Source organism: Stegostoma tigrinum, chromosome 12, assembly GCF_030684315.1.
Source record: "Stegostoma tigrinum isolate sSteTig4 chromosome 12, sSteTig4.hap1, whole genome shotgun sequence".
Classification (NCBI taxonomy): Eukaryota; Metazoa; Chordata; class Chondrichthyes; order Orectolobiformes; family Stegostomatidae; genus Stegostoma; species Stegostoma tigrinum.
Window position 1 is genome coordinate 77,464,522 of NC_081365.1, and position 26,554 is coordinate 77,491,075.

The following is a 26,554-nucleotide window of genomic DNA, read 5'->3' on the forward strand; positions in this document are numbered from 1 at the left end:
TACATACATGAATACACAAGGACCCATTCTCAATGGAGGAAACAAATATGTTCAAAAAGTCTTGAGACATTTTTGAATTAGTCAGAAACTTGCAGACTTACTGTCCCCAAATAAAAACCAAAGGAACTGCGGATGCTGTAAATCAGGAACAAAAACAAAGTTGCTGGAACAGCTCAGCAGGTCTGGCATCATCTGTGAAGAGAAAATGGAGTTAACATTTTGGGTCCAGTGACCCTTCCTCAGAACAGTTGAGGAAGTGTCACCGGACCCGAAACATTAACTCCGTTTTCTCCTCCACAGATGCTGCCAGGCCTGCTGAGCTTTTCCAGCAACTGTGCTTTTGTTCCTGACACACTGTCCCTGTTGCTTTCTGTGTCAACACCTCAAATCAATCAGAATCAACCAGTCAACAAATCAGCACCTATATCTCCTGTGGTATAAATTGTGATCATTTGTAATTTTGCATTTATGCGGCTGTCCTCATGAGTGCAAGATAAAAAGCTTTAGCAACATGTGCCTCTTTTTAACAATATTCAGGTTCTATACTAGCAAGCAACTGGTGGTCTTAAGTTCCTTCCAACCTTTTTAATTCTTGATTTTTGGCTATTATTATTGGGATGCTTCTTGTTGGCTTCTCTTGCAAAGAGAGAAACAAAATATTTGTTCAAAGCCTCTGCAATTTCCTTATTTCCAATTAACTGTCTGGTTTCATCCTTGAAGGAAACAATGTTCACTTTGAGTTTCTCTGTTTCAGTTTTATAGAAGCACTTGTTTATTTTAATATAATTTGCTAGTTATTTTCATACTCTCCCTCTTATTTCCGTTAAGTCATGTAGAGGTTTTTTCTTCCTTGTCCAATCATTTGATCTACCACTAATCTTCACACATCGTACATCTTCAATTTGCTAAATCCTTGACTCCAAGTTAGCCAGAGATAGGATTTTCTGATCTTAAAATCTCTCTTTCTCGATTAATGAGTTATGAAATATCTGCTAAATATCTGCCATTGTTTTGCTAGCATCTCATCTTTTAAATCAATTTTCCCAATGCATTGTAGCCAACATGGTCTTTGCATTTTTGTAACTGTTTCTATTTAAGGTATTGTATACCATGTCCTGTACAGCCATGCCATATAGTAGATTCTCATTAAAAATTGAACACAATGAGCTGTTTAGATTGTTGCCGCAACTCAACATTTTGGAAATAAGACTACAGGGAGTATCAAGTATCCAGCAAATTAAATGCAGTGAAATTGCAATCAATCAAATCACAGGAGATCTAATCGACTAATGCATATTAAAACAGAGCTTTGAGATAGTCAGGAGGCACCTACAAAACTTTACTGCCTACAGTAATGCTCCATGTCATAATAGATCCCAAATGGAAACAAAGCAGTAAATGTATAAAACACATTTTCTTTTCCGTTTGCTCAATTTATAATGGCCTAACCCTGCACAGTAAAAGGCACTGGAAAATTGTTTTAGGAGTTAGTCTTGGGAAATCTCAGGAAATCTTTTTCTATTTAGCCTGCTGTCTTTGCAGGAGTTCAACAAAGTCTGCCATGTCGTCAATACAATCAATTGCATCACAGAGCATTTAAGCTCTCCAGCTTCAGCTAGGGAAGCAGGCAGGCACTAATCAGCCTTTTCAGTGATTGGCCTCCTTGGGTGAAGAGCATCTTACATCCACGATGCACTGCGCAGCATGCAGTATTGTTCAGCATGCCACAGATTTTCACCCGTCTCTGTTGAAATTTCAATACTGTCTTCCCATTAGAGTTTGATGGGAGACCCATTTCCAGGTTGGGACTGGCCTCATGGAACTCTTCCACATTGTGGCCTTTCTCAGTCGTAGTTAGTTTGAACCCAGAATAGTAAAAGCAATTGACAAGTGCCCTTCACTTCTGTCACCATCCCTCACACCTTCATCATGAACATGTCTAGAACAATCAGGCTGAACACTCCTGCTTCTAATTGATGGCCTCAACAGCCTAAGAGATTAATTGCTGTAGGTAGTGGTTTTTACTCTCCTAATCAGTTTGGATCCATTGGTTGAAATTTGCAGTCACATTTGGGAGTAAAAAATATTCAGGTTGGTAGTTCTGTAGGGCTACAGAAGGTACTTGTCTGTAATTATAATCTTCCTCCTCCTTCTTTTGATATATTTAGTCAACTTGCCTGATCCAAGACTCAAAAACACTGGATGTCACGTATAGTCTTTTGTGTTAGCCTTATCCTGCGGAGGTTTCTTGAGGTGCACATAGCAGCTTGACTTGGAATTTCCCGTCAGAAGTGGTGGCAGCTTTTCAGTATCATTCATGTTCCCATGCTCTTCTTTCTATCATTGGGTTTTAAGGATGAAACATGCATACAGCAACCTTGGAAAAGACAGTGAAACATCCCAGCTTCTTCCATGTTAAAATAAATGTCCCTTGGCATATACTTGCTTCCATAACTCTAGTAACCTGACCACTTACTGCACAGAAGACATTGGCATGCCTTGTTTTGAACAGCCATCACAGCAAGTCAAGTCCTATTCCAAGATGTTTGCCTTGTGTTTCAGAATGATTAACAAACTTGATGGTGGAATCTTCCAATCCTTAACAAAGTCCACTTTTCATTTTGCATTAGTTTTCAACTTGCTTGATCAACCTCTCTCTCCATTCAACAATATTTTCTCACAGGGTTAGGCTTCCTTGTCACAGGAAGATTTTGCTATCAAAACGATGGCTTGCCTAGAACTTTGTGACTTTTCACTCTATCATGACCCAATCTGGTTTTGAATGGTTGGCACAGTTAGAACATCTGTCTGCTACAATGTCCATGAATGGAGTTACCAATCCCAAACTTTGACTGCTCACAAGCTATACTTTTTTCGATTTGCTAGTTTGCTAGAGATCTTTCAAACAACCTGAATTTCCAAATATCAGAATTTGACCAACCATTTCATTACAAGGACATATGTCACAGTATCCTACAATCATGTAGGTAATTCACAAATCCCATTGCTCAAAAATGGGCCAATACCTAAAGATTATAGGGTTTGAGATTACATTGTTCCATGCTTCACACTGGATAGAAGATCAGATTTAAATTCAATTGCCACTAGCAATTTCCCATTATTTCACAGTAACCTCCTCTATCCAAACCAGACTGAGTGGGCCTCATGATTATTAATTCATAATACAGCTTGTGGAATCAACATAAACACAACACCTTGAACTTGTAAAAAGCTACATGCTGACACAGCCACTTCTTTAAAAAAAATGTTTAATTTTAAATCCATGAGCTGTACAAAGATTCAAAAGCTAAAGAACTGTCACCTCAGCTAGTTTGTGAATCAGACATTTAACATATTCCAGTCAACATTCATCTGAAAACCAAACTCCGAGAAGTGGGTCTACTGGATCTGAAATTGAGGAACAAACTTTGAAAGTACTCAGGTATGCATGCACAGGAAATGACTTGAGTTTTGCAACACAAAGCACTTGGGAATTTTTTAGAATATTAACTATAAGCAATAACTTTCAATATGCTTGTTACTAGCATTTGACTGAAAGTAATATCAAGGAATCCTCAGAAACCTAAAGTCAATTAGATTTGGACAGAACTGTTTCGCTGATGGAAGACATAATTTGCACAAAAACTGTTTGTCATGCTATTGGAAGTCAGTCATTTCAGCAAAAGGGGCTTCTTAGAGAAGTGTCCAAGGCCCAAGCTTCTTAAACGAGAGAACATCCAAGCTTGGGCTGATAAGTGGCAAACAACATGCATCCTACAAGCACCAGGCAATGACCATCTCTATCACTAAAAAGAGAATCCAACCATCTCTTCATCTAATTCAGTGGCATCATACTCACTGAAATCTCCACAAATCAATAACACAGGGGTATCCAACCACCAGAAACTGAACTGGACCAGCCTCATCATATAGTGACAACAATAGTAGCTCAGAGGCTAGGAATTCTGAAGCAACTAACCCACTTTCCAAAAGCCACAGGGAACAAGTCATGAATATGACAAAATACTTCCCACTTGCCTGAATGAGTGCAGCTCCAAAACACAAACAAAAGCACAAACATTCCAGGACAAAGCAGCCAATTTGACTGGCACACCATCCACTATCTTCAACATTCACTCTCTCCATCACCAAGTGATAGCATTGTGTACCACCTACAAGATACACTGCATCAACTCAAGGTTCTTTTGTTAGTCCCTTACAAACGCAATCTCAACTTCTCGGAAGGTCAAGACTGGCAAACGCATCGGAACATCACCTGCAAGCTCTCTTCCAAATCACACATCATCCTGACTTGGAATGATGTCGTTGTTTCTTCAGTATCACTGAGTTATAATGCTGGATATCCCTCCCTATTGGCACTGAGGGTCTATCTAAACAACATGGACTTCCACGGTTCAAGGTGGCAGCTCTTCACCATCCTCTTCAGGGTAATGAGGGGTAGGTAATACATATTGACTGAACCAGAGACATTTAAATCTACTGTACATTTCTCTTCGAGTAAAAGAATAACTAGAGCCCAATAAACATATGTGCATGACAAGTTTCCAGTTCCTGTCTTGTTGTATTACGATACAACTACATTTACTGCTCTCACATCACACTGTTGTATACTTAAGTTTGAAATGATTCCCTTTAGTAGGAAGAACAAGGAGAAAATTACAAAAAGGTAAAATTATATTGGGAAAGCAGAGCTCAAAAAGTGGTTAACAAACCATGTGGGATTCTGGGCTTTAATAGCTAGAAGCTTCAGTACAAAAGAAAGAAATATATGTCAACCCTACATAAAACAGTGTCGCTGTCTCAGCTGGATTGTGTCTAGATCTCGGCACCTCATTTTAGGTGGGATATGAAGGCATTAAAATTGGTGCAGGAAAGATTAAGGAGAATAGTTCCTGAGAGGAAGAACTACAGTTCAGTGGAGAATTGGAGAAGCTATGACTTTTCTCCTTGGAGGTGACCTGACAGGTGATCAAAGCTCACAAGTCATCAGGACAAACAGAGACAAATTGCTCCTATTGGTCCAAGTAATGTAGACCTAAGGACACTGTTTTGAAACGATGGCAAAAGATGCAAGAAATGTTTCAGGAAAACTACTTTTAGGCAGCAAGCTTTTAGGGTCTATAATGTGCAGTGATAGAAATTTGTGGGAGTCTTGAACAGAGAATGGTCAGTTATCTGGACAGAAATAAATGGTGCAAATAGGTGAGTTGTTCTTGCAGAGAACTGACCAATTGGAACAGGCTGAATGGCTTCATTTTGTGTTTCATCCGTTATATGATCCAATTATAAATTTCTAACAACAAATGTTAACTTCTTGCACATCCGCCCACGTTGAAAGTGGGTGTGAATCTGAGTAAACAGTTCTCTCCCCGAGGATACTATGGGCCTACTTTGTTCCTGCATGGTTTTAACTGATCTTGTAGTTCTATTAAGGTTGAGGGTGTATGAGATTGAAAGTGGCAACTCACTTGGACAGAAGGATTTGCTTCTTGGCGTGGCTCGCTTGGCTCTGTGTCTGTGGTCTGCAGAAATTCTTCTGCTGCTTGATGACTTTCAGAGGCCGTTTCAGTCATTTTCAGAGATGTGGGCTCTTCAGAACTGAAGGTTGCAGAGGATATCTCAGGCTCAGTCTCATTCTTAACAACTGTGGCAGAGCATTCGCTGGCAGAGGTGAAGCCTTCTGGCTTTTCCCATCGTGATTCTGAGAAGTACCACAAAAATGAAGCCTTTATTGCACAACATAGGTAATAACAGCAAACAAACAATCAAGAGTCTGCCAGGAATCTGGTGACTGAGGTCTTAAAAGTCAATTAGCCAAACAAAGTGCTAAGGAACTCAGCAGGTCTGGCAACATCTGTAGAGGAAATAACACAGTTAAGATTTAAAGTCCAGTGACCCACGATTGCTGGGAAACTATGATATTTATGCTGATTGCAAAGGGGTGAGGAGTGAGTTGAATACATGGAGCCCATGCTAAGACAGACAGAGAGAAGAGGATGCAAACAAAGGATTTGATGATAAGTCAAGAGACACATGAATGCCATATGGATAAACAGTTCATGTTCAAGCTACATACCTCTTGTTATGACATTATAGTAGTAGGTGCAGCCCTCTGGAGTAAGTCCTTCCACCCACGAAGAGGCCTGATAAAGATGCAATTATGCAAATTGTGAGGCAAGATACATTACTGGAATTGCAGAACCACTGAAGCTTTTATATTATGAAATGATTTGGGGGTTGGTTTTGATTCATACATTAACTCATATCTACACACAGACTATGCTAATTAACTCTATCAGACTGTCGAAAGTCTAATCAAATGTTGCAAGGTGTAACCAGCTCTAATTACATCAGTTTGCTTGTGACACAATTATTTTCACAGACACTCAAGTTGCAGAGCACGAAGACCATTTGTGCTGTTTGATCGTGGCTTTCATGAAAGACCACGAAAACTAACAATTCTGTCATCAATGCGAAACTGGACAAGGTGACGAGATTTGTTCCTGAGCACAACAGTCAGCAAGGTACAACAAAGCACTGGGCAACATAAGGACAAGCTTAGTTTTAAGTTACTGGAAGGCTGTGAAATTTTAATACTCTTCAGATCTTGTGTTAACTGGTGTGGCATTCTTGTTTTTGAAATCAGGCAAGGATAATCTGATAAAGGTAGAACAATACAGATCTAGGTCTGGACCAGAATTAGACAAGGTGCTTTCACATATGATACTTAGAATATGAAAGCTGCTAAGAATATTCAAATCATGTCTCACTAAATAAACTGCTTTTGAAACAGTGTCACTGACAGTTCAAAGTGACAAATTAATTATGCACATCAAGATCCTACTGGTGACAATATGGTATACAATCATTTGAGCAAACAGTCAAGGTACCAAGAAAACTGCTCCATTGTTCTTCAACTAGTGCCATGGGTTGTGTGTCCACAGAACAGGTTGAACTTAGTTCAATGTTTCATGGGAAATTGATTGCCCCAAAATATTGATCCACATCAGATTAATCCAAGCCTCATTTCATAAGGAGAGCAAACAAAATACATTATGGGTCTCAAGGCTATTAGAACATCCTGACCTTGAAGCAACTAGAAACAGATGTGTCCTTCATATGTTGCTCTCAGTGCTGTGCTTGCTGTAACATCTAAATAAACTGGAACACAAAATACTCATCTTCATAAGAACCCAGCAGCAATAAGTTCACAAATTTCTGTGAAAACTTTCGTGCACTTGGCAAAGGAGATCCCAACACACAATTTCTCACCCAAAGGGGAGTGGACTGGAAATTCAAGTGGTTTCACTGACCCTAGAACTGATATCTGATGCTCATTCACATACTGGGGTAGAAGTCAAAGGACCTTCCGTTCCTCCCTCTCAGGCCATGTTGTTACAACCCTTAAAACCAGTGAGAGTTCTCACCTGGAAACTCCACATGCACCGGATTCTCAACAAGCATCAAAGCAAAACACGCCACCATGTTAGAGGTGATGTACCAGCTCCATTTTCGATGTACAAAGGTACGATATCCAAAAGCACAAAATTAGCTTAGAATACGTTAAATAAGCAGGATCACAAGTGAAATATAGTTTTTTTTTGCCAGAACACTGCCAGTTCAAACCTTACATACGGCCCGGAGTTCCATTTGTATGTTCAGACCAGACTAGAAAATAGACCAATTTTTTTAAAAAAAGGAGTGCTCTTACTCTGAACTCATTGCCCCTGCAAGCAAACACTGGATAGTGTCTGCTAGAGGGGCCATTCACTTATAAGTAATGGTTAAGAAAGCGTACTTATGGCCCACAGATATACAAGCCCTCAATGATGTGGTAGGCAAATGCAAACCAACAATGTACCTGTTGTGCAACTTCACTCTGCACAAAGTTTGAGCTCCCTTGGAACCCTTCAGGCTTTTCCCATTGTGATTCTGTACAATGAAGAAATAATTGCCTGTGAGTGTCTCACTGCTACTTGGCCTGAATACAATCTGTATATTACAAGTTCCCATTTCCATACAGGATAGAAAGATTTAGCAGTGTCTTTGAAATATGAACACACGCCATCCCTGAAAACATATGGTAAAAATTCAGTAGTTTTGATCGATTCTAACACATCTTCATAAACTTTCATACCTGTAAGATCAATTTTAGCACTTGTGATTAATTGAGCATGAACAATTCCAAGGCTACAACAAATGTTAATTTATTTTGCTTCATTAATCCTAAAAGTCACCCAAGGCTATTCAAAATTTAAGTTTGAGGGTATCTAAAGAGAATATATATATTCTCCACAGGAGTTTGCATGACCAATTAACCACACTCTGTAACTGTATCAATTACATGTACACATCTATGGTCTGAACCTGTGCACACACTGAAACAATGGCAAGATAGACCACAATATAAAACGTTTTCATAATATTGACAAAGAACTAAACTTAATTATTCCACTAGCCATTTATAGGAGGGCAATACAATAATTGATATTAATTAAAATACTACAAATTAGGAGGTTAAGCACATACTGCAGATATAATAATTACCACAAATGCAAAGCTACATGCATTACATTCACTCATTAAATAGTAGTGCAAATTTAGTCAGACCTACAGAGATGTTAAAAGATAAGCTTATACCTAACCAGCCCTTCTGTCAGTCTTCCAAAAAAAATTATTTGATGACATGCAAACACCGATTCATATAATATAAATAATCCAAATGTTGGTACACAGAACAATGTCAAGGGTCAAAATATCATCCCAACAAGGGCTCTTTGCAAGACATTCTTGAGGGTTACTTCTTTTGGGTTTTCGGAGGCTACATTTTCATTCTTGTAAACGTCTTTACTGGATGATGCAGTTATGTTGTGCCATTACCTTCTGTATTTGTGCTGTTCTATTTTTTTTGGGGTAATGGGGGTCTTCTTTAGACGATAAGATAGCATTAATACCAAATGCTGTATGCACACATCATTAAACCTTTTAACTTGGAACCTATAAATAAGATGTTTTGGTTAATTTATGGCAAATAAATGTCCCTTATGCCAAAATGGGATCGCACACACACACTCTAAGCAGCACCTCTTCTCCCCCACCATACGCAATATCCACTCCTTGTTGCAGGACAGCCAGTTAATCTTTCACAGAAACGCCCTTGATACTCAGAAAATTTCCTTCATTTGGGGTCAGCGATATTTTTCTTGCTTGTTGTTACTGAGGTCCAATAACAAGTACTTTTGAAGCATTTGGCAAGCTTTTAGTTTGAGTCCTATAGTACCAGGACCATGTTTTGGCTTTACAAAGTAACCGTCAATAGTTTTGGCTAGTGTTGTAAAGCCATCTTTTGGAACAAATGATATCTTTGCCACCCAACTTTTTGAGAAAGTGGCTCAGTTCTTTATAGTGAATAAGTATCAAACATGCCCAAGTCAGTCTATTTTGTTTTTGAAAACTTTACAGATCCTTTACTAAAAGCAACACCACTATAACTAGTCAAATAAAACAAGAAAATACTGCAGAATAGAAACAGAATGTGCTAGAGAAACTGGAGTGGTTTGGCAGCATTTGCAGTGTGAAAACTATGAATCCAATACAACTTTGACAGGACGCAGAGCTGGGCAGATAGAATTCAACCCAGAAAAGTGTGAAGTGATTCATTTTGGAAGGTCAAATTTGAATGCAGAATACAGGGTTAATGATAGGATTCTCAGCAGTGTGTAGGAACAGTTGAATTTTGGGGCCCACGTCCATAGATCCTTCAAAGTCACCACCCAAGCTGATAGGGTTATAAAGGCGGCGTATGGTGTGGTGGCTTTCACCAGCAGGGTAATTGAGTTTAACAGCCTTGAGGTTATGCTACAGCTCTATAAAATTCTGGTTAGACCACACTTGGAATAGTGTTCAGTTCTGGAAAGAGGGTGCAGACAAAATTTACCAGGATGCTGCCTGGACTGGAGGGCAGGTCTTATAAGGAAAGGCTGAGGGAGCTACGGCTTTTTTCATTAGAGCAAAGAAGGATGAGGGGTGACTTGATAGAGGTTTACAAGGTGATGAGAGGCACAGATAGAGTGGATAGTCAGAGACTTTTTCCCAGGCCAGAAATAACTATTACAAGGGGGCATAATTTTAAGGTGATTGGATGTGAGTTTGCTCGCTGAGCTGGAAGGTTCGTTTTCAGATGTTTCGTCACCATTCTTGGAAGTCTCTCTTGTTTAATTCTCCAGATTTTTGAAGTTTTTTGAGTAATGGTGACGAAACATCTGAAAATGAACCTTCCAGCTCAGTGAGCAAACTCACGTCCAGAACCTCAACCAGAGCTACAAATCTTCTCAAAACTCGCAAGGTGATTGGAGGAAGGTATAGGGGAGATGTCAGAGGTAGTTTCTTCACACAGAGTGGTGGGCGTGTGGAATGTGTTGCTGGCAGTGGTAGTGGAGTCAGATACTTTAGAGATTTTTATGCGACTCTTGGATAGGCACATGGTGGACAGTAAAATGTAGACTATGCCAGGTGGATTGATCTTAGTAGGATAATAGGTCGGTACAACATCTTGGGCCGAAGGGCCTGCACTGTGCTGTACTGTTAAAGAAAACTCAACTTTAATTCTGAACAGCAGACATACTGGACTTGAAATGTAATCCTTGTTTTTATCTGGACAGATGCTACCAGACCTACTGTTTTTCCCCAACACTCTTGGTGTTCATGTTAATGTAATCTGACTTTCTTTCACTATCTAACCAAAGCTCCTGCTCTGCTTTCCCTTCGAATATTCGGGCAACATGATGCCGACTTTAAAAGAAAATATTCAACAAGATATTCAATGAGTACATCACACATTTCAATGCAGTAGTTCCAAAATCATAATTTGAGCCTGAAGGTTAGATGAAGAACATTAAAGTTGATTTTTGAAATAGAAGATGCAGTTTAGAGCATGAGTGTTAGACCATCATGAGAGACTAATTTAACCCTATTGAGGTGTTGTTGCAATAGTAATGCTGCTCAATACAAGAGAAACTGCAGGTTCAGACATTTTGGTGCTTGGCTGAAAAGTCATAGCTTCTATTCCCCATGAATATTTTCGGGCTCTCACCCATCCTGTAGCTGACGCTCAGTCTCAGCTCCCACGACCCCAATCAACACTAGAGCATAACTTCAGTAGTTACTTGGTACTTAGCTCTCTGAATACTTGCTATTCAGCCTGCTGCATCAAAATGGTGGGTCTGGGACAGCTCATCCAATCACAGTTATCCATCCTACTCTGCTACTCGTCTAATCACAGACACTCTCTTCAGGGGCAGCAAGCATGAGAGGGAAACTGAATGAGCTGAAATAGCCTGTATGAAACAAAATCTGACTGGAGGAGCAGCCCTTGATTTTTTTACCTGTGGACAGTGGGAAATGCAGGGAGGGGGCAATTTCTGATTCGTCACCCCCAAGTGGCTTTTCTTGGCTGAACTCTGCCACAAATACACGAGTATCACACGTTATTCTTCAAATCTTTGTTGCTGTTTCCCATGACTTAGTGTTAAGTACTGGTCAGAGTAAGCCACATGGTCAGAATGAAGTGAGACAGACCGAGTAACTGGGAACTTGGATCAAAGTTGGAACTTTGAGCATTGGGGTAAAGAGGCCCTTTCATTGAGGTTTACTTTGAGAAGAAAGTCTCCAGAGCAAGAGGTGAGCAGGCAAGGAAATAGGAATACAGGCTTATCTGCATTGAAACCAATAGTGCATAATGTGTTGGATACTGAGAAAGCAGCTGACCGGTGAATAACTTTAGTCTGTGCTTCTAAACTTTGGATTATTTGTTAATCTATTTAGTTTGCATCTAAATATCTAGACATTTTCCCCTTCTTTCTGAGAAATATCTTAATTTTTCATATTAAGGTCATACCTTAATCCAACTGTGACAAGTAGTTTTATTAAAGTTAAAGCACAGCGGTCAGAAGGGCCAACTGGAGTGTACAACTTAGGTTTGTGTAAAGTCATGGATATATTACGTGACTCAGCTAAAAACTCAAGTGTCACCAAAGGGATAAGCTTGAGTTCTCAATTTCAGAATTCTAGCACAATTGAAAGCACTGTTGTGTGTCTCTAAGACAGAGGACTACATGGCTCACAAGTACAGGGATGTCATCATACTACAGATTACACGTTTACCATTGGAGATGTAATGGATGACTACCAGGTAATCTAAAAAACCATGCAGGTAGTGTAGGATTACCCCAAATCCGCATTCCAGCTTGGAAATTGGTGAGCAGAACAGTTCCTCAGGGGAATGGCAGCCAAAGCTAAACTCATTGGCAGCACAGGGTGACTTAGCTGTACAGGTTGAGGGGTGGGGGCGTGCACTGTGGCGATCGGTAGAGGAGCAGGTGGTGGTGGTGGTGGAAGAGCAATAGTTACAGGGGATCAGACAGGAGTTTCTGTGGCATAAAATGTGACTCTGGGATGGGTGCGCCTCTCTGATGCCAGGGTCAAGGATGTCACGGAGTAGCTGTATAATATCCTGAGATAACAAGGTGTAGAGCTGGATGAACACAGCAGGTTAAGCTGCATCAGAGGAGCAGGAAGGCTGACGTTTCGGGCCTAGACCCTTCTGCTAAGCCGTGCAAGTATTCAAAATAGTTTAAGAAGCTGGATAAAATTATACAAGACAACAACAGGTCCCCAGTCAGGTCACATTTTATATACGGAGACAGATTCTACCCTTTAAAATAAATGAAGGACGTAGGTGGACCACAGAAAATACAAAATAAGATTTATGAGATGGTTTCAGACAAACAGATTTGAGCTTCTGAGATTGAACAAATTGAGGCTCTGTAGAAAACAGGAAAAAAAAACTTAGAGGTGACCTGTGTGAATTTGCAGAAAAATGTGTCTATATGTCAAAAAATCTAAAAAATTAGGAATGTAAATACAACAAGTTAACAATAAACCTTATAGGGATAAGAGAGAAATGCCTTGATTCAAAAATGGTTAGAATATAGGACTCACTATCATAGATAATGATTGAAGAAATTGCTCAGATGCTTTGAAAAAGAAACTAGATGAGTACAAGGAAAAAGGGAATAGAAAGAAATGCTGCAAGTTTAAGAAGAGATTGAACGAATGGGCATATACATGAGCCAAATGGCCAGTTACTGTGTTGCAAAATAAATCTGTGAATAAAAGAAAACTGTGTGATTAGAAAATTGCACAAACTCTAATTGATCTTGAAAGGCGGCCAGCAGGCACATGGAAACATGACCACTTGCAAATTCTGTTTCAAGCCAGTCATCATGCTGACATGGGAGTATATTGCTGTTCCTTGACCGATGCTGGGTCAAAACCTGGAACTCCTACAATAGCACTCCTAGTGTTCCTACACTACATGGATTGTATTGATTCAAAATGGTGGCATGTCACCACCTTTTCAAATGTAGAAGACAGCAGGAGGCCATTCAACCCTTTGAGCCTGCTCACGTATTCAACGTGATCTTGGCTAATCATCTAACTCAGTATCTTGTTCCCATTCCCAAACTAGCCCATTCCCTTTTATCGTCCCTTTAGGCCGAGGAACAATATCCAACTCCTTGATGAAAACATTCAATATTTTGCAGTCAACTATTTTCAGGCAGAAAATTCCACAGGCTCACTCTTCACTGGGAGAAGAAATTTGTCATTTCAGTCCCAAACGGTGTCTCCTGTATCCTTAAGCTGTGATCCATGGATCTGGACATCTTGGTCATCAAGAACATTGTGTTCATATTTACCTTGTCTAGACCTGTTAGAATTTTACACGTTTCTACAAGATTCCACCCCTGCCCTCACCACCTTTCTCTAAACAGTGAATATCATCCTAACCAAACCAGTCTTTCTTTGCACATTAGTCCTGCCATCGCATGAGCCAATGCAGTAACCCTTCACTGCACTCCCTCTACAGCCAGAACCTTCTTCACCGCCTGCTGTACCTGCACGCTTCCTTTCAATGACTGGGCTCACCCCAGTCTCACTGTGTCTCCCCCTTTCCCAATTTATTGCCATTCAGATAATAATCTGCCTTCCTATTTTTGCTGGCAAAGTAGAAAAGTAGACAACCTCAAATTTATCCATTATATTTCATCTGCCATGAATTTGCTCACTCACAACCTGTCCAAATCAGGTGGATACTACTCAGAGTTACTCTTCCACCCAACTTTCTCAAAGGTCAATTAGTGATGCACAATTGCCCACACTCAAAGAATTTTTAAAACTAATGTTGCATAGAAATCTGAAATTAGGGACTACATCAAATAAAGTATAGGGTAATGTGGGCAGATATGCCAACATATAGGTTTCTTGTTTCAAATTTACTTCAGCCAGGATTCCTGCTGCCTTGTCAAGGTTTGTACCTTGTCATGTTTCACAAACAAGTTGGCGTCAATGAAATGATCACCTCAGCCCTCATACCACCACCCTTTCACCACATGTCCCAAGCTAGTTCTTACTGGTAGTCTCAGGTTCAGAGGCTGTTTGTGATAGTTCAGCCTGTTTCTTTGAACATTTTTGCAGGTGTCAGCTGTTGTAGTACACTCGTCCAAGTTAGAAGGTCATGAGTCACACATCCCACTTCAGACACACAATTTCAAAATCTAGGTTAACACCCTTGTGCAGTACTGCATTGTCTAAGGTCCCATCTTTCAGAGGATATATTAAACTTCAGGTGGAACCAGAAGACTCCATAAGGACAGGGAGGGGAGTTTGTCTCCGACAGTGAAGATAATGTACCTCAATCAATATCAGTAAATCAGATTATCTGATCATCAGAATGCTGTTTGCGGCACCTTGCTTTGTGCAGCTGGCTTATGCATTTTCTACATTTTTAGTTAAATAGCACTTTACATCAGCTAGGGGTCAGAAAAATAAAAATGACATAATTGCAAGTCCTTTTTAATTACCTTCTGTTCCTTTGATTTATCCATTTATAAAAACTGTTAAACTCTACCTATTGTAAAATTCTGACTCCAAGTCATTGCTTTTTTCTTTTCCAAAACAGGACTGTTTGGCATCTGTAATAAACATGATACATGCATAGAGATGAACTCAAGCTCTGATGTGAGGCACAATATATTTCATGTGGAGCCTACCTGAGTTTTAAGAACTCTCAAAACACAGTTCTTAAAACTCAGGGATAGTTAGAAGGATGATCAAAGCTAACTATCCTCATCTTTGGCTTGCCTTTCTTTAAATTCTGTGAAAAGGCTTTAATTTGTTCTAATTAAAAGATATTTTGTAAGGCAAATTCTTAATTGGCTCTTCTTGCCATAAATTTAAACCGAAGTTACCAAAAGACACCTAAAGTACAGCTAACAACAATGCGTACAAAATTTTGCATTTATAGACCAGTTTGTAAACATTTGTTTGCTTTGTCCTATGTGCAACTTACAGTAATAAAAAGAGCCTCAAAATGGACAGCAATTCAGCTTGAAGGATAACAGGAAGATTAAATTTAAATTGGAAAAGTTAAATTTTATCCTAACTTAGGATAAAGTGCATCCTAGCATGTTCAAGGTAGCTTACCCCCAAAGCAGAATAATATCACATGCATGGGGCCACATCTATTATCTACTCCATTACCTGAAGATGGGACAGATGGGAAGTCAATTTTAAAAGCAGCTAACTCACTTTTTAAAATCTGTCTATAAGTTTCTGACAGACCAAACATGCAGATGGATGGCTATGCTGTCAACAAGATACATTAGAAGCCAATCTTGCTATACTGGCTAAATACAGAGTAACATCCTTTATTCTGCAGAGTAGAATCAAATCAGTTTCCAAAGGCAAATACAGATGTACAAATACACTAAGCGAGACTTTCAATCCCTTCTATAGTCACCCTAGACTTGCAGCACTGTCCTTACTCCCCACAGCAGATCTTGGGATTTTAATGGAAGAGTTTTCACTTGCACGGACTTGTGTAGCTGCAACACCGTCCAAAGCACAACAATCTGTTCAATTGCACCTCAGCCACCAAGAGCACACCCAGCAACAGTGTTTTCTATCCTCAAGAGGCAATGGAGCAACTCATAAGATTAATTCAGCAGTATCTCCTCAGCTCCATCAAGACATAGGTAGTAGGTGCATGGGAATATTACCTCAGAGTTGTCTTCCATTCACACCCTTATTATGTGAATTTGTCACTCCTTCGTTATCACTAGGTCAAAAGCCTGGAACTCAGAGACCAGAAAGCATACAGACTGCAGCAACTCAAAACTGGCCACCATCTTCAAAACTGAGATTGGGCCGTACTTGCCAGTGTCCCCACATAGAAAGAATGAATTAAAAACACAGCAATCAGGTACCTTGTGCTATTTTGCTAATGAGGGGGGACAGGGGAAGTTAAACCAAAGACTTTAGACCACAGGAAGAGAAACACATCCCGCTATCTCCTCACAGACCTGTGTGTTCCTGTTTGTGACGTTCATCTAATAAATCACCAGGTCTGAATAAATTCAACTATTACGAATTTTAAAATGTATTGCAAGTTTGAATAGTAGACTTTGATCAGTTTAGGTAACACTTCACTGGTCCGAGTACCCAACAAACGTGATCTTAGTGAGTAATTACCACTTCACCGTTATATACATTCCTAAGGAGCATGGGTTGAACTTGCACTGAGTTAAAAATTGAGAGCTTGTGATAAAACTAAAGTGAATATTTTCAAATGTTTTCATTGATACAGTGCAAGGAAATTCCACATAGCAGGGAATTACTGGGATTGCAGAAAAGCATACTACAATGGCATGGAACACAGAGGTCACTTAAATCCACAGCAGCACACAGTCTGGCGATAAGTCTTAAAACAGTTGACTTAAATTAGATTTTGGCTCAAGTAGTAAAAGAAACAGCTTCAGCCATTGATTAAACTAGCATTTGATTTGTCAGGCAACCACCCAAAAAGCACTGCTTCCTCTACATTCAACTAGCACAGTATTAACAAGGAAACTATTACTCCTTCTTAGCCACCCAGATTAAAGAACTGTTTAAAGGGTAATATTTGAACTATACAAATTAAAAAGTCAAGAATTAATTATTAAATCAAGTCCTGAAAGAACAAAAGGAAGCTCGGTTAAGAGAAAAATGAAAGACACTAGTTGAATAATTTCATGTTTTTTCAATCTCCAATAATTAAAAGCTGAAGGAGTGAAAGTCACAACTGTACATGGTAATTTTCGGCAACAGAAACAATGGACAATGGGTGACAGCAGGACATTGAGATCAGTTCTGAACAGATATAGGTCCATGGGGAAGAATGCACCATTAGGATTAGTTTTGCAGCAACTACTACTTATGTGGCATGATGGGTCAAAAAGTTTCTCCTCACAGGATGCATTTAGAGTTCTCTCTCACTTATCTGACAATTACTAATGAATTGGCTCATACCTGCCATACCCTTCCTCACTAAAGACTTTGCCACTTCAGTTGAAAACGCAGGGCTGGACTGCCACTTTGCCAGGGCCTGGTCGGATGAGGTGTCAGTTTGACCAGCTTTATATCAGTCCCAGAGAATATTAGCTGTCACAAGATCAAATTGTACAGTACTGAAGGAAGCCATTCAACCTATCATGTCTATGCTAACTCTTTGAAGTGTAATTCATAGTCCGAATCCAAAAGTCATTCCCCATAGTCCAGCAGTGTGGTCCCTTCAGAGTGTTCCAAATACCACTTTTTTAAAGCAACACAAGCTCTGCATTGCCAAATGTCGAAGATCCCTAAACAATAATTCCAAATCTTCAACTACTTTCTTCCAGCTGAAGATCAGGAATTGCAAAATTACAATTAGTCATTCATTGTGAATGCTGAAAATGACAGTCACACATGCTGAATACATCATAGATGTATCACAGAATGATACAATACAGCAGATCATCCATTCCATTGTATTTGCTGGCAACTACAAACAGTTTTCTGATTAGTCCCCACTCCGCTGTTCTTTCACCATTACCCAAATGTTCTTTACAATTCTCCTCAAAGTGATTGAGGAATCTGCCTCCACTATTCTTTTGGGCAAAGAATTCTAGACCCCCCCCCGCCAACTCGCTTTGTAAAACAAGTTTCTTCATTCACCTAAGCGTATCCCAATTGGTTACAAACTTTGAACGTGGGAACCAACTTCTCTATTTATGGCAGCAGAATACTTTTGTATTTTTGACAGCCTCCACGAAATCCCCCTTTAATCTTCTGACTCAAGAAGAGCAACCCCAGTTTCTCTATGCAATTTCAACCTTGGTACCATGTTAGAAAATCTCCTGTTTCCTCTCCAAAATCTTGAAGAGTATGTGTCAATGCCATTGCAAACCAGGTCCTTAATCTAGATTTTTAAAAAGTAGTCCGTTTATGCTCAGTTTGGCTTTCACCAGGACCACTCAGCTTCTGACTTCATTACAACCTTTACCCAAAAATGGCAAAAGAGCAGAATTCAAATGTGAGTGTGGCTGCCCTCTACTTTAAAGGAGCCAATGTAAAACCGGAGTCAACAGAAATCAGGCAAAAACCTACTGTTTGGAGTCACCACTTGACTGCTGTGGATTATCCTCCAACAACAGAATTCCTCAGGGTAGTGGATGCCAGGCAATACCATCTCCAACAAGCGAGAATCTAACAATCTTCCCTTGACATTCGATGGTATGGTCATCACAATATTCCTCACTATCAGATTATAGGGAGTTAACTGACCAGGAACTCAAATCAGACCAACCATATTATTACTGTACCTGCTGGACCAGGTCCGAAGTTGGGAATTCTGCAGTAACTCAGCACCCGATTGCCCGAAGTCTACTCACCATCTTCAAGGTACAAGTCAAGAGTGTTGTGAAATACTACCAACTTGCCTGATGACTGCCAGTGCAGCAAGCACTGCAAAAGCTTAAAGCCACCCAGGACAAAGCAGACCTCTTGACTGACAGCCCTCCACCATTACCTTAAACAATACTCTCTCCACCACTGATGCACAGTGGCACCAGTCTACAATTTACAGTATCCACTGCAACTAATTGAGGCTTTTTTGACAGCACCTTCCAAATCTGTAGTCTCTATCGCCACCTCCTAGATTGACAAGGTAGTAGTTTGAGTACATCACCTGCAAGCTCCCCTCCAAAGCATCCTGCCTTGCAACTATACTGCTTTCTTTATTAAGTGTCACTGGATTAAAATCCTGCAGCTTCTTAACAGCACAGTGGATATACCTACACTGATAAACTTTAGCAGTTCAAGAAAGCAGCTCATCCACATCTTTTCAAGGACAATTAAGGATGGGTAACAAAAGCTGGCCCAGCCAGAAAAATATCTGCATCATGAGACAATGAATTAAATCCCAAGACCAACCCTCTCCTCAAGGAGAGCAGCGATTGCTAGGCTCCATTCTTGGAGACAAAAAAAAAAATCATTCACCAGTGCTTTCTGCTTTCCATCCAAGGCCAATTACGTATTCATTCAACATGTCATGACAACAGATCAGGACTCAGGTACTTATGGACATATTAAATTTTTAATTCCTGCACAGAATCCTTAGTGTGGAAGCAGGCAATTTGATCCATTGAGTCCACATCAATCCTCCAAAGAGCATTCCATCTCTACCCTTTCCCTAAGACCCTGCATTGTACCAGGGCTAATCCAGCTAATCTGCATGTCTTTAAACCGTGGGAAGAAACGGAGTATCCGGAGAAAACCCACACAAACATGGGAGAATGTACAAACTCCACACTGGCAGTCAGAGGGTGGAATCGAATCTGGCTCCCGGGTGCTGTGAGGAAGCAGTGCTATCTAGTGAGCCGTGATGCCCTTGATTTTAAAAGGGAGAACTGCAATATCCAAAAGGTCACTGTGGATGAAAATTCAGCGACTCCTTGAGTGGGCCCATAAAACACAACATCTGTCAGGGAAATTTTAAACAGAAAGAGTAAAAGTAAAGAGATTGTGAAAGGCCAGCTACCCAGCCCCACTGAGCACAAATTTACCTCCTACAGACAAACTGGTGTTTTACTCTTCTGGGGGATATACAAAAAGCAAAAAAAAAACAAATGCAGCTCCTGGTCTGCATATCTTAGCAGCCTGACATACTAAGAAGTAGATTCGCGTGCCTTGAAAGTCAGTTGAGAACAGCCAATAAGCGTCCTGCATTGCAGAAAAAAAAGGGGGAGAAAAAAAACTATTGTTAAGTGTTGTTCGGAAGACAGCATTGATTTTGTTTCATCCTGTTAACTGTCAATCAACCTGCAAAGCCAAAAATCTCAAAATCACTTCTCAACCACTAATACAACACTACTGCATACATCAGCCTGAAATGTTCGACAATTACTCTTTACAAATGACTTAAAAACTGGTTTGTACATCATTGTCTAACTTTTATCATTTTCTTTTGTGGGGTTGGGGGGTGGGGGAGTGTTCACTCCTTATTCTTTGGCTGTGTGTTGCATTATTAATTCTTCTTGTGGTTAGTAACTAATAGTCTCACTGTACTGAAAGCTCAAAGCAATCTGGTTAAGTTATCTCCTTTTATGAAAGTTACCCACAAGGGAAAGGCTCTTTACTGAAGTAATCTCGATGCAACTGACCACGGGGGATCATCCATTCTCTGTCAGGAACTTCTCAATTTGAGTTATCCTGTCTGGATCCACAGCAAAGTGGGGAAACTTTCCTGGGGCTGAATGCAACAAACAGCTGCCCATTTAATCCAAATGACTTCACTTTGCTAACAATTATATTCAGTGGTACTTTTCCAAATACCTTTTAGAAGTCCATATGCACAATATGAATTGTACCACACTCAGCAATCCTTGTTAAATAAAATGATTCAATCAATATAATCAAAAAGTACCAATTAATTAATGTCTATTAATAAGCTTTCCATCACTGTTTGGTGAAGCAGCTGAAAATTTCTCCCTTTTCTTTGAATAGCGTAAATTGGAAAGAACCGATAAAAATCATAGAGTTCAAAGTTTTTTTTGAAAATCGCCTGAGGTGCTTGGTATCTGGAGGAACAATGCTGTTCCAAGAGCCACAAAATAGGATACTTGCAGTGTCGGCACCAGAAAGTATTAGCAGCCTTAATCTGAAGGCTGAGCCATAGGACTATTCTAATCTATTTAAAAGACAATCGCAGAAATAATCGAAACTTTGAAAAGTAACAGTAAAACAGGCCTTAGGAATTATATACTGTTACTTACACATTTAATACATTTCTCTCGAAACATCTTTCAAATAAAGCATCCAATTAGACTCTTCACTATATGGTGGTTTCTATACATTAGTTCTGCGTGTATTTTGGAAAACTCCAAAAAGATACTTGCGTGACTTCAACATACTCATTTATACAACAGTCCAAATAAAACAATAAACCTCTCTAACTATATTACTTTAAATAATAAGTAGCTCCTGGTACAATATCCAGTTTTTGCTGATTCACTCAAAACCACACAAACTCTACTACCTAAATGAAGATATTTTATGAAAGTATACATTTTTTACTCATTCAATTCAGCAGAACCACATTATTTCACACAATCTTTGTTTAAACATTCTAAAAACTGAGAAGTCAAGGAGGAATAGCTGAAAAATTTAGGTGACATAAAAATGGGTGTAGTGTGTAATTTACTACACTTGCAAAGGTGCAAAATTTGGGAGATCCACAGAACGAGTTCCAGGAAAGAATATGTGTTAGTGTAGGAAATGCCAGAATCAATTCTCAAATAAAAAACACAAGAAGGATGAAGAGACTACACAGGTTACAAATGACTGTTAAAAGAGATATTAGGAAGTCAAGGAAAAAGAAAGACCAAAGTAAGAAATACCAAACTAAAAGAAGATCAAACATTACATGAACATCTGTGAAAATGGTCTTAGAATACAGGAAGAGTTACTCCACATATGGGAGTATTAACACTTGATAGACTGAAGCTCAAAGTAAATTAAGCAGTGCAGGGGCAGGGCAGCTGACACTGGAAAAGGCACTTTGCCTTCTGAAGGCAATTTAAGATACAAGACGTGTATGTTATAATGAGATAACAAAGCAAAGAACGTTAACACATAAACAAGATCCAAGATGAAAAGCTTCAACTATGATGTACTGGTTCCTGTAAGTTAGACAGAAAATGCCATATAAACACATTCTTTCAAGAATAAAATATAAAATATAATAATTTTTCCCTAATGCATGAAAAACACCACTGTAATGACGCTACAAGGCCAGAATATTGAGGGAATCAGCATGTGCCAAAAACTAAAGCATCAACTAGAGACAGTCACCTCTACTTACAGGAAGTGTGCAGTGAATGGTCTGGCCATGCTTTAGAAATATTTAAGTTAATAGCAAATTAATCACCAAAAGAACTTCAGAAATGCATAACACTATCTGCCAAATGGCTGCCAGTGGAATCACAGCAAAAGACCCAAACTCTAAAACCAACAGCTGGACTCAGTTGAAAAACAGCACAAATCAGCAAAGATCTGAAAGTAAAGGTTCAATCAGCAGGGTGGGATAAAACAAAGCAAAATCACAATGAATAAATGATGCTAGGTACTTATCATGATCATCTACAATAGGGAAACCAGAAGACGAAAGGTGAGCTTTTTCCAGTTTAAAAAAAAAGAGCATTTTTAGGATTGTTTTCCTAATACAGCAGGATGTGGATTTGTTGTTTTGGAGAAGTCGTGAGTGGAGACAACTTCCAGGCAAATGATTTGTTGGGAAAAAGGATGTTGCATGATACAGGGAGGCAAGTGACGAAAAGACAGTTTTTATTTTAACTTGAGATTTAGTGTATTTGGCCAAAGTGTACTTGGCCTCATAGCTTTAGAAAGTTGTAGTGCTATAAACTCATATTTCTCAACTTAAAAGCTTGTGCTTCAGAAGCAAATTTACTGCATTTGTCGCATTTCAGGGATTAAATCATGAGTGATGGACAGGTAAATTCCTAATTCAGGCACATTCTTCTATATACACAGAGCAGAATTTAGATAGAAGCCAAGTTGAAGTCTTACCTCCTGTTTTAGTATTGTAATAATAAAAATATCCTTCAGGTGAGACGCCTTGTACCCAGATATTTGCTGTATTCTGCTTTGCACATTGTGTGTCAGAGGCCTTTACTACTGATGTTTGCTCAGTCGTACTTGATGATGAAGAAGCTAAGACGACAAATTATTTGTTTTCAATTACAGTACATGAAGACGTAGGAAGTATTTATGTTTTAAGTTATTCTTTACTTTCTTTTAAAAATAAAAAACATCTGTTTTGGGGAAAACTGATGAAAGGGGAAAAAAAGAGGGAGGATTAAGAAATGGGAAGGAAAAAGGGTATTTTGGCAAATACAAATTTTGCCTGAAGAATATAATATTTTGTAATGTATTTCTAGTGAAAATCACCAAACATCAGAAGACATAATTCACGGTGGTAGTGGCCTGGGTATCCAATGAAAGGAAATTAAAGCCTGTGGTAATTTTCAAATTAAAACCATGCTGAAAACCAAGTGTGCAACAGGAATCTATGTGCATGTCCATGACAATTGTTGGATGAATACCTAAGGAGTGAAATTGTGGATCAATAACACATGGAATAGACAACTCAGTGTAAAGAATGCAATTAGATTAGATTTGATTCGATTCCCTACAGTGTAGGGTCAGGCCCTTCGGTCCAGCAAGTCCACACTGCCCCTTGAAACATCCCACCCAGACCCATTCCCCTATAACCCTCACACCCCTAAACACTATGGGCAATTTAGCATGGCCAATCCACCTAGCCTGCACATCTTTGGACTGTGGCAGGAAACTGGAACACCTGGAGGAAACCCACGCAGACATGGGGAGAGCGTGCAAACTCCACACAGTCGCCCAAGGCTGGAATCGAACCCGGGTCTCTGACGCTGTGAGGCTGCAGTGCTAACCACTGAGCCACCGTGCCGCCCCGATTGTCACTCATGTCACATTAGTGTGACACATGTTCAGATTTCAGACCAATAAGATCACAGGCAGCTCTGAAGAAAGAGCACAGACTTTGAGGTTCTACCAGAAGATCTAGTGCCCATAATTTAACAACTGGATGCGAGCCTCAGCAGGCCACTCAAGGGTTACCTTCCTGCTGAATGTTAAAGTAGATGGCTGATATGAAGGCTTGTTTTCCATAAGAGAGTAGAAAAGCTGCTCCACTTTGCATTGTGTCGTTTTGTCATCAAATCATAGGGTAATGCACAAAATTACCAAATCATTAAAAAATGCTAAATATCCAATTCAAAGACAGAGAAGACGTTTTATTGTGGAAAAATGATTGAAAGTAAAAATACATAAGCCACTCCAAAATGGGATCCTTAATCTAGTGCAACAGCCAAAGTGACTCAATGAGCTTGACAAATTCAATGTCAAAAAACAATGAATCAGATGTTTTTTATAACAGTTTGATTTTAGTTAAAGGTAAGTTTGTAGAATTAATTCATTCGATAAAGCTTGCCACATTTATTTAATTTAAATGAACTATATTTTTTCTTGCATTTCAAAATGGGAACAACCCACACTAACACTGTGGCTCTCAGGTAATCTGATGTGGCTCCTAACTTGTACGTTTGACATACAAGTCAAGCCCCATTTTTTGGGCAATTTGGATGCTTCAAAGATTAACTTATGAGTTGCAGTTTATGGTATTTGCATCACAATTAGAGGTTTACTTATAAGTGAGGTTAAGTCAGAATGTGGAGTTGAAGCCATAGTCAGATTTGTTTTGACATTATCAAACAGTGTATCTAGCGATATAACCCAGTAGTTCTTGCCTGCTCATGTGAATTTCAAAATGAACCGAGTATCACAAACACTTTCAACAGTTCTCAAATAAGCAAAAAATTATAACAAGAACCAATGCTACCTGAAACGTTTACGCCAAGTCGCTTTAAATCTTCTTGATATGCTTTCATAGCTGCAGACTCCATCTCAGCAAATTGCTTTGCTTTTCTGTCCTCTTCTTTTGCTTTGTCCAAACTTTTCTTTTTGATCTAGAAGCAGAAGTGAACATGTGGATCGGGACCAGCCAAAAATGTTAATTATGCACACAACAGATATCAAAGGGAAAAGAAGAAACAAGGAGAGGTACCTCACTGATTCTCTTGGCCACATTTTCCTGATGGTTCTTCCCTCTTTCATGAAACTCAATGCTCTGAGGGAAATATGTGAAAACAACAAGAGTTGTTAGGTATCTAAGCAACAGCTTTAATGTTTGAATAAAAACAGCATTGATTGATATGTAAAGAAAATTCAGTGGATATGAGTGCTGCTGGCTAGCTTAGCATCAACTCTCCACCCCAAATTGTCCTCAGGAATGTCGTGGTGGCTTTTATTCATCTCATATCTGCAAGTATGAAATTGTGTTTTATCTTACTCTTGTTAACACTGACATATGCAAACTGCCTAACTAAACAAAAAGATTCCCTATCCAAGTATTTTCATAAAAATATACTATTATGTTAATATTACAACAACTGAAAATTCTACACAAAATTATCTTTCAATTTTTTCCATTCCCTGGTTTTCAAAATTTCTGATTACAAAAGGCAGCTTTAAAATTAAATTCAAATTCAATCATGAAGTAGTTCACAATAAATTATGGTCATTACCAACTGATACTTTTATCCTTTCATGACTTTACCCCAAAAAAAATTCAAAACCTCACCCATTTTTTATATCCAGTCAAGCATGTCCAGCTTTCAAAAATTTTTGTGTATTCTGAGCAGCCTGCAAAACTGTTCAGCAATTAGTGAATTCTAAACATGGAAACTGTATCGACAGTGAAAAAGGGTGTGTAATCTGAAATGTCAAGGAGTTGTTACTCTGCAAAAAACTTTGAAATCTCTAATCTATGTAATGCAAGAGGATATCTATTAAAGAAATATGCTTTTCCATTACCCACAGATCAGCAAGAAAGGCTTTCCATATTCACAAATGCACTGTTATATTTAATAGCACAGTTCTACCTATATACCATGAAATTCCTTCCTCCTCTCAGCTAAAAATTGTTAGTTATTCCAACTGTTTCCATAAAATAATTTTGAGACCTGGGACAAGCATAATATCTACAACACCCACAGTCTCATCACTACAGCACTGTAATCACCACAGTAGCTAAATAATAGAATAGAACCAGCATGATCAATGTTGATTGCACTACATCCTCCAACTCCTCACACCCTGCAATTCTGATTTAAAGAAAATTCTCACTCATCCTTTGACCCACAAATGTTGGTTCAGCCTTCACATGCCTCACACACATCCTCCAAAATTCCCCGTTTCTTTGAACTTCCCAACTCTACACTCCACCTGCAAGAAATTTTTGAAAACCCATCTATTCCAACAAGGTTTCTTAACATGCATTCATCTGTTTCTTAATTCTTTGAGATATTTTTTCGACTCCCTGTATGAAGTATTTTGGCACATTTTGGTGTAGCAAAGCTGTGACATCAGTGTAAGATGGCTGTTTAAGTGGGACCAGAATCAACTCTTCCCAAGTATTTCTGTCTTCTTTCATCTAAAGGCGAGC

General features: G+C 39.2%; 1 protein-coding gene across 4 annotated transcripts in view; it reads right to left on the reverse strand.

The window, feature by feature from the left end:
• The window catches only part of wbp4 (WW domain binding protein 4), a 53,989-nt gene that overhangs the window by 12,628 nt on the left and 14,807 nt on the right, over positions 1 to 26,554 (reverse strand). For 2 of the 4 annotated variants that reach the window (XM_048540367.2, XM_048540368.2), the window contains exons 3-8: positions 25,115 to 25,177; positions 24,890 to 25,016; positions 23,023 to 23,166; positions 7,883 to 7,953; positions 6,098 to 6,164; positions 5,490 to 5,722 (exon numbers count right to left, since the gene is read on the reverse strand). In XM_048540367.2, coding sequence (XP_048396324.1) covers positions 5,490 to 5,722; positions 6,098 to 6,164; positions 7,883 to 7,953; positions 23,023 to 23,166; positions 24,890 to 25,016; positions 25,115 to 25,177 — 705 coding nt within the window. Of the gene's footprint in view, positions 1 to 5,489; positions 5,723 to 6,097; positions 6,165 to 7,882; positions 7,954 to 23,022; positions 23,167 to 24,889; positions 25,017 to 25,114; positions 25,178 to 25,690; positions 25,807 to 26,554 lie in introns of those variants that run through there. The other 2 variants (XM_048540370.1, XM_048540369.2) reach the window with 2 other exon arrangements.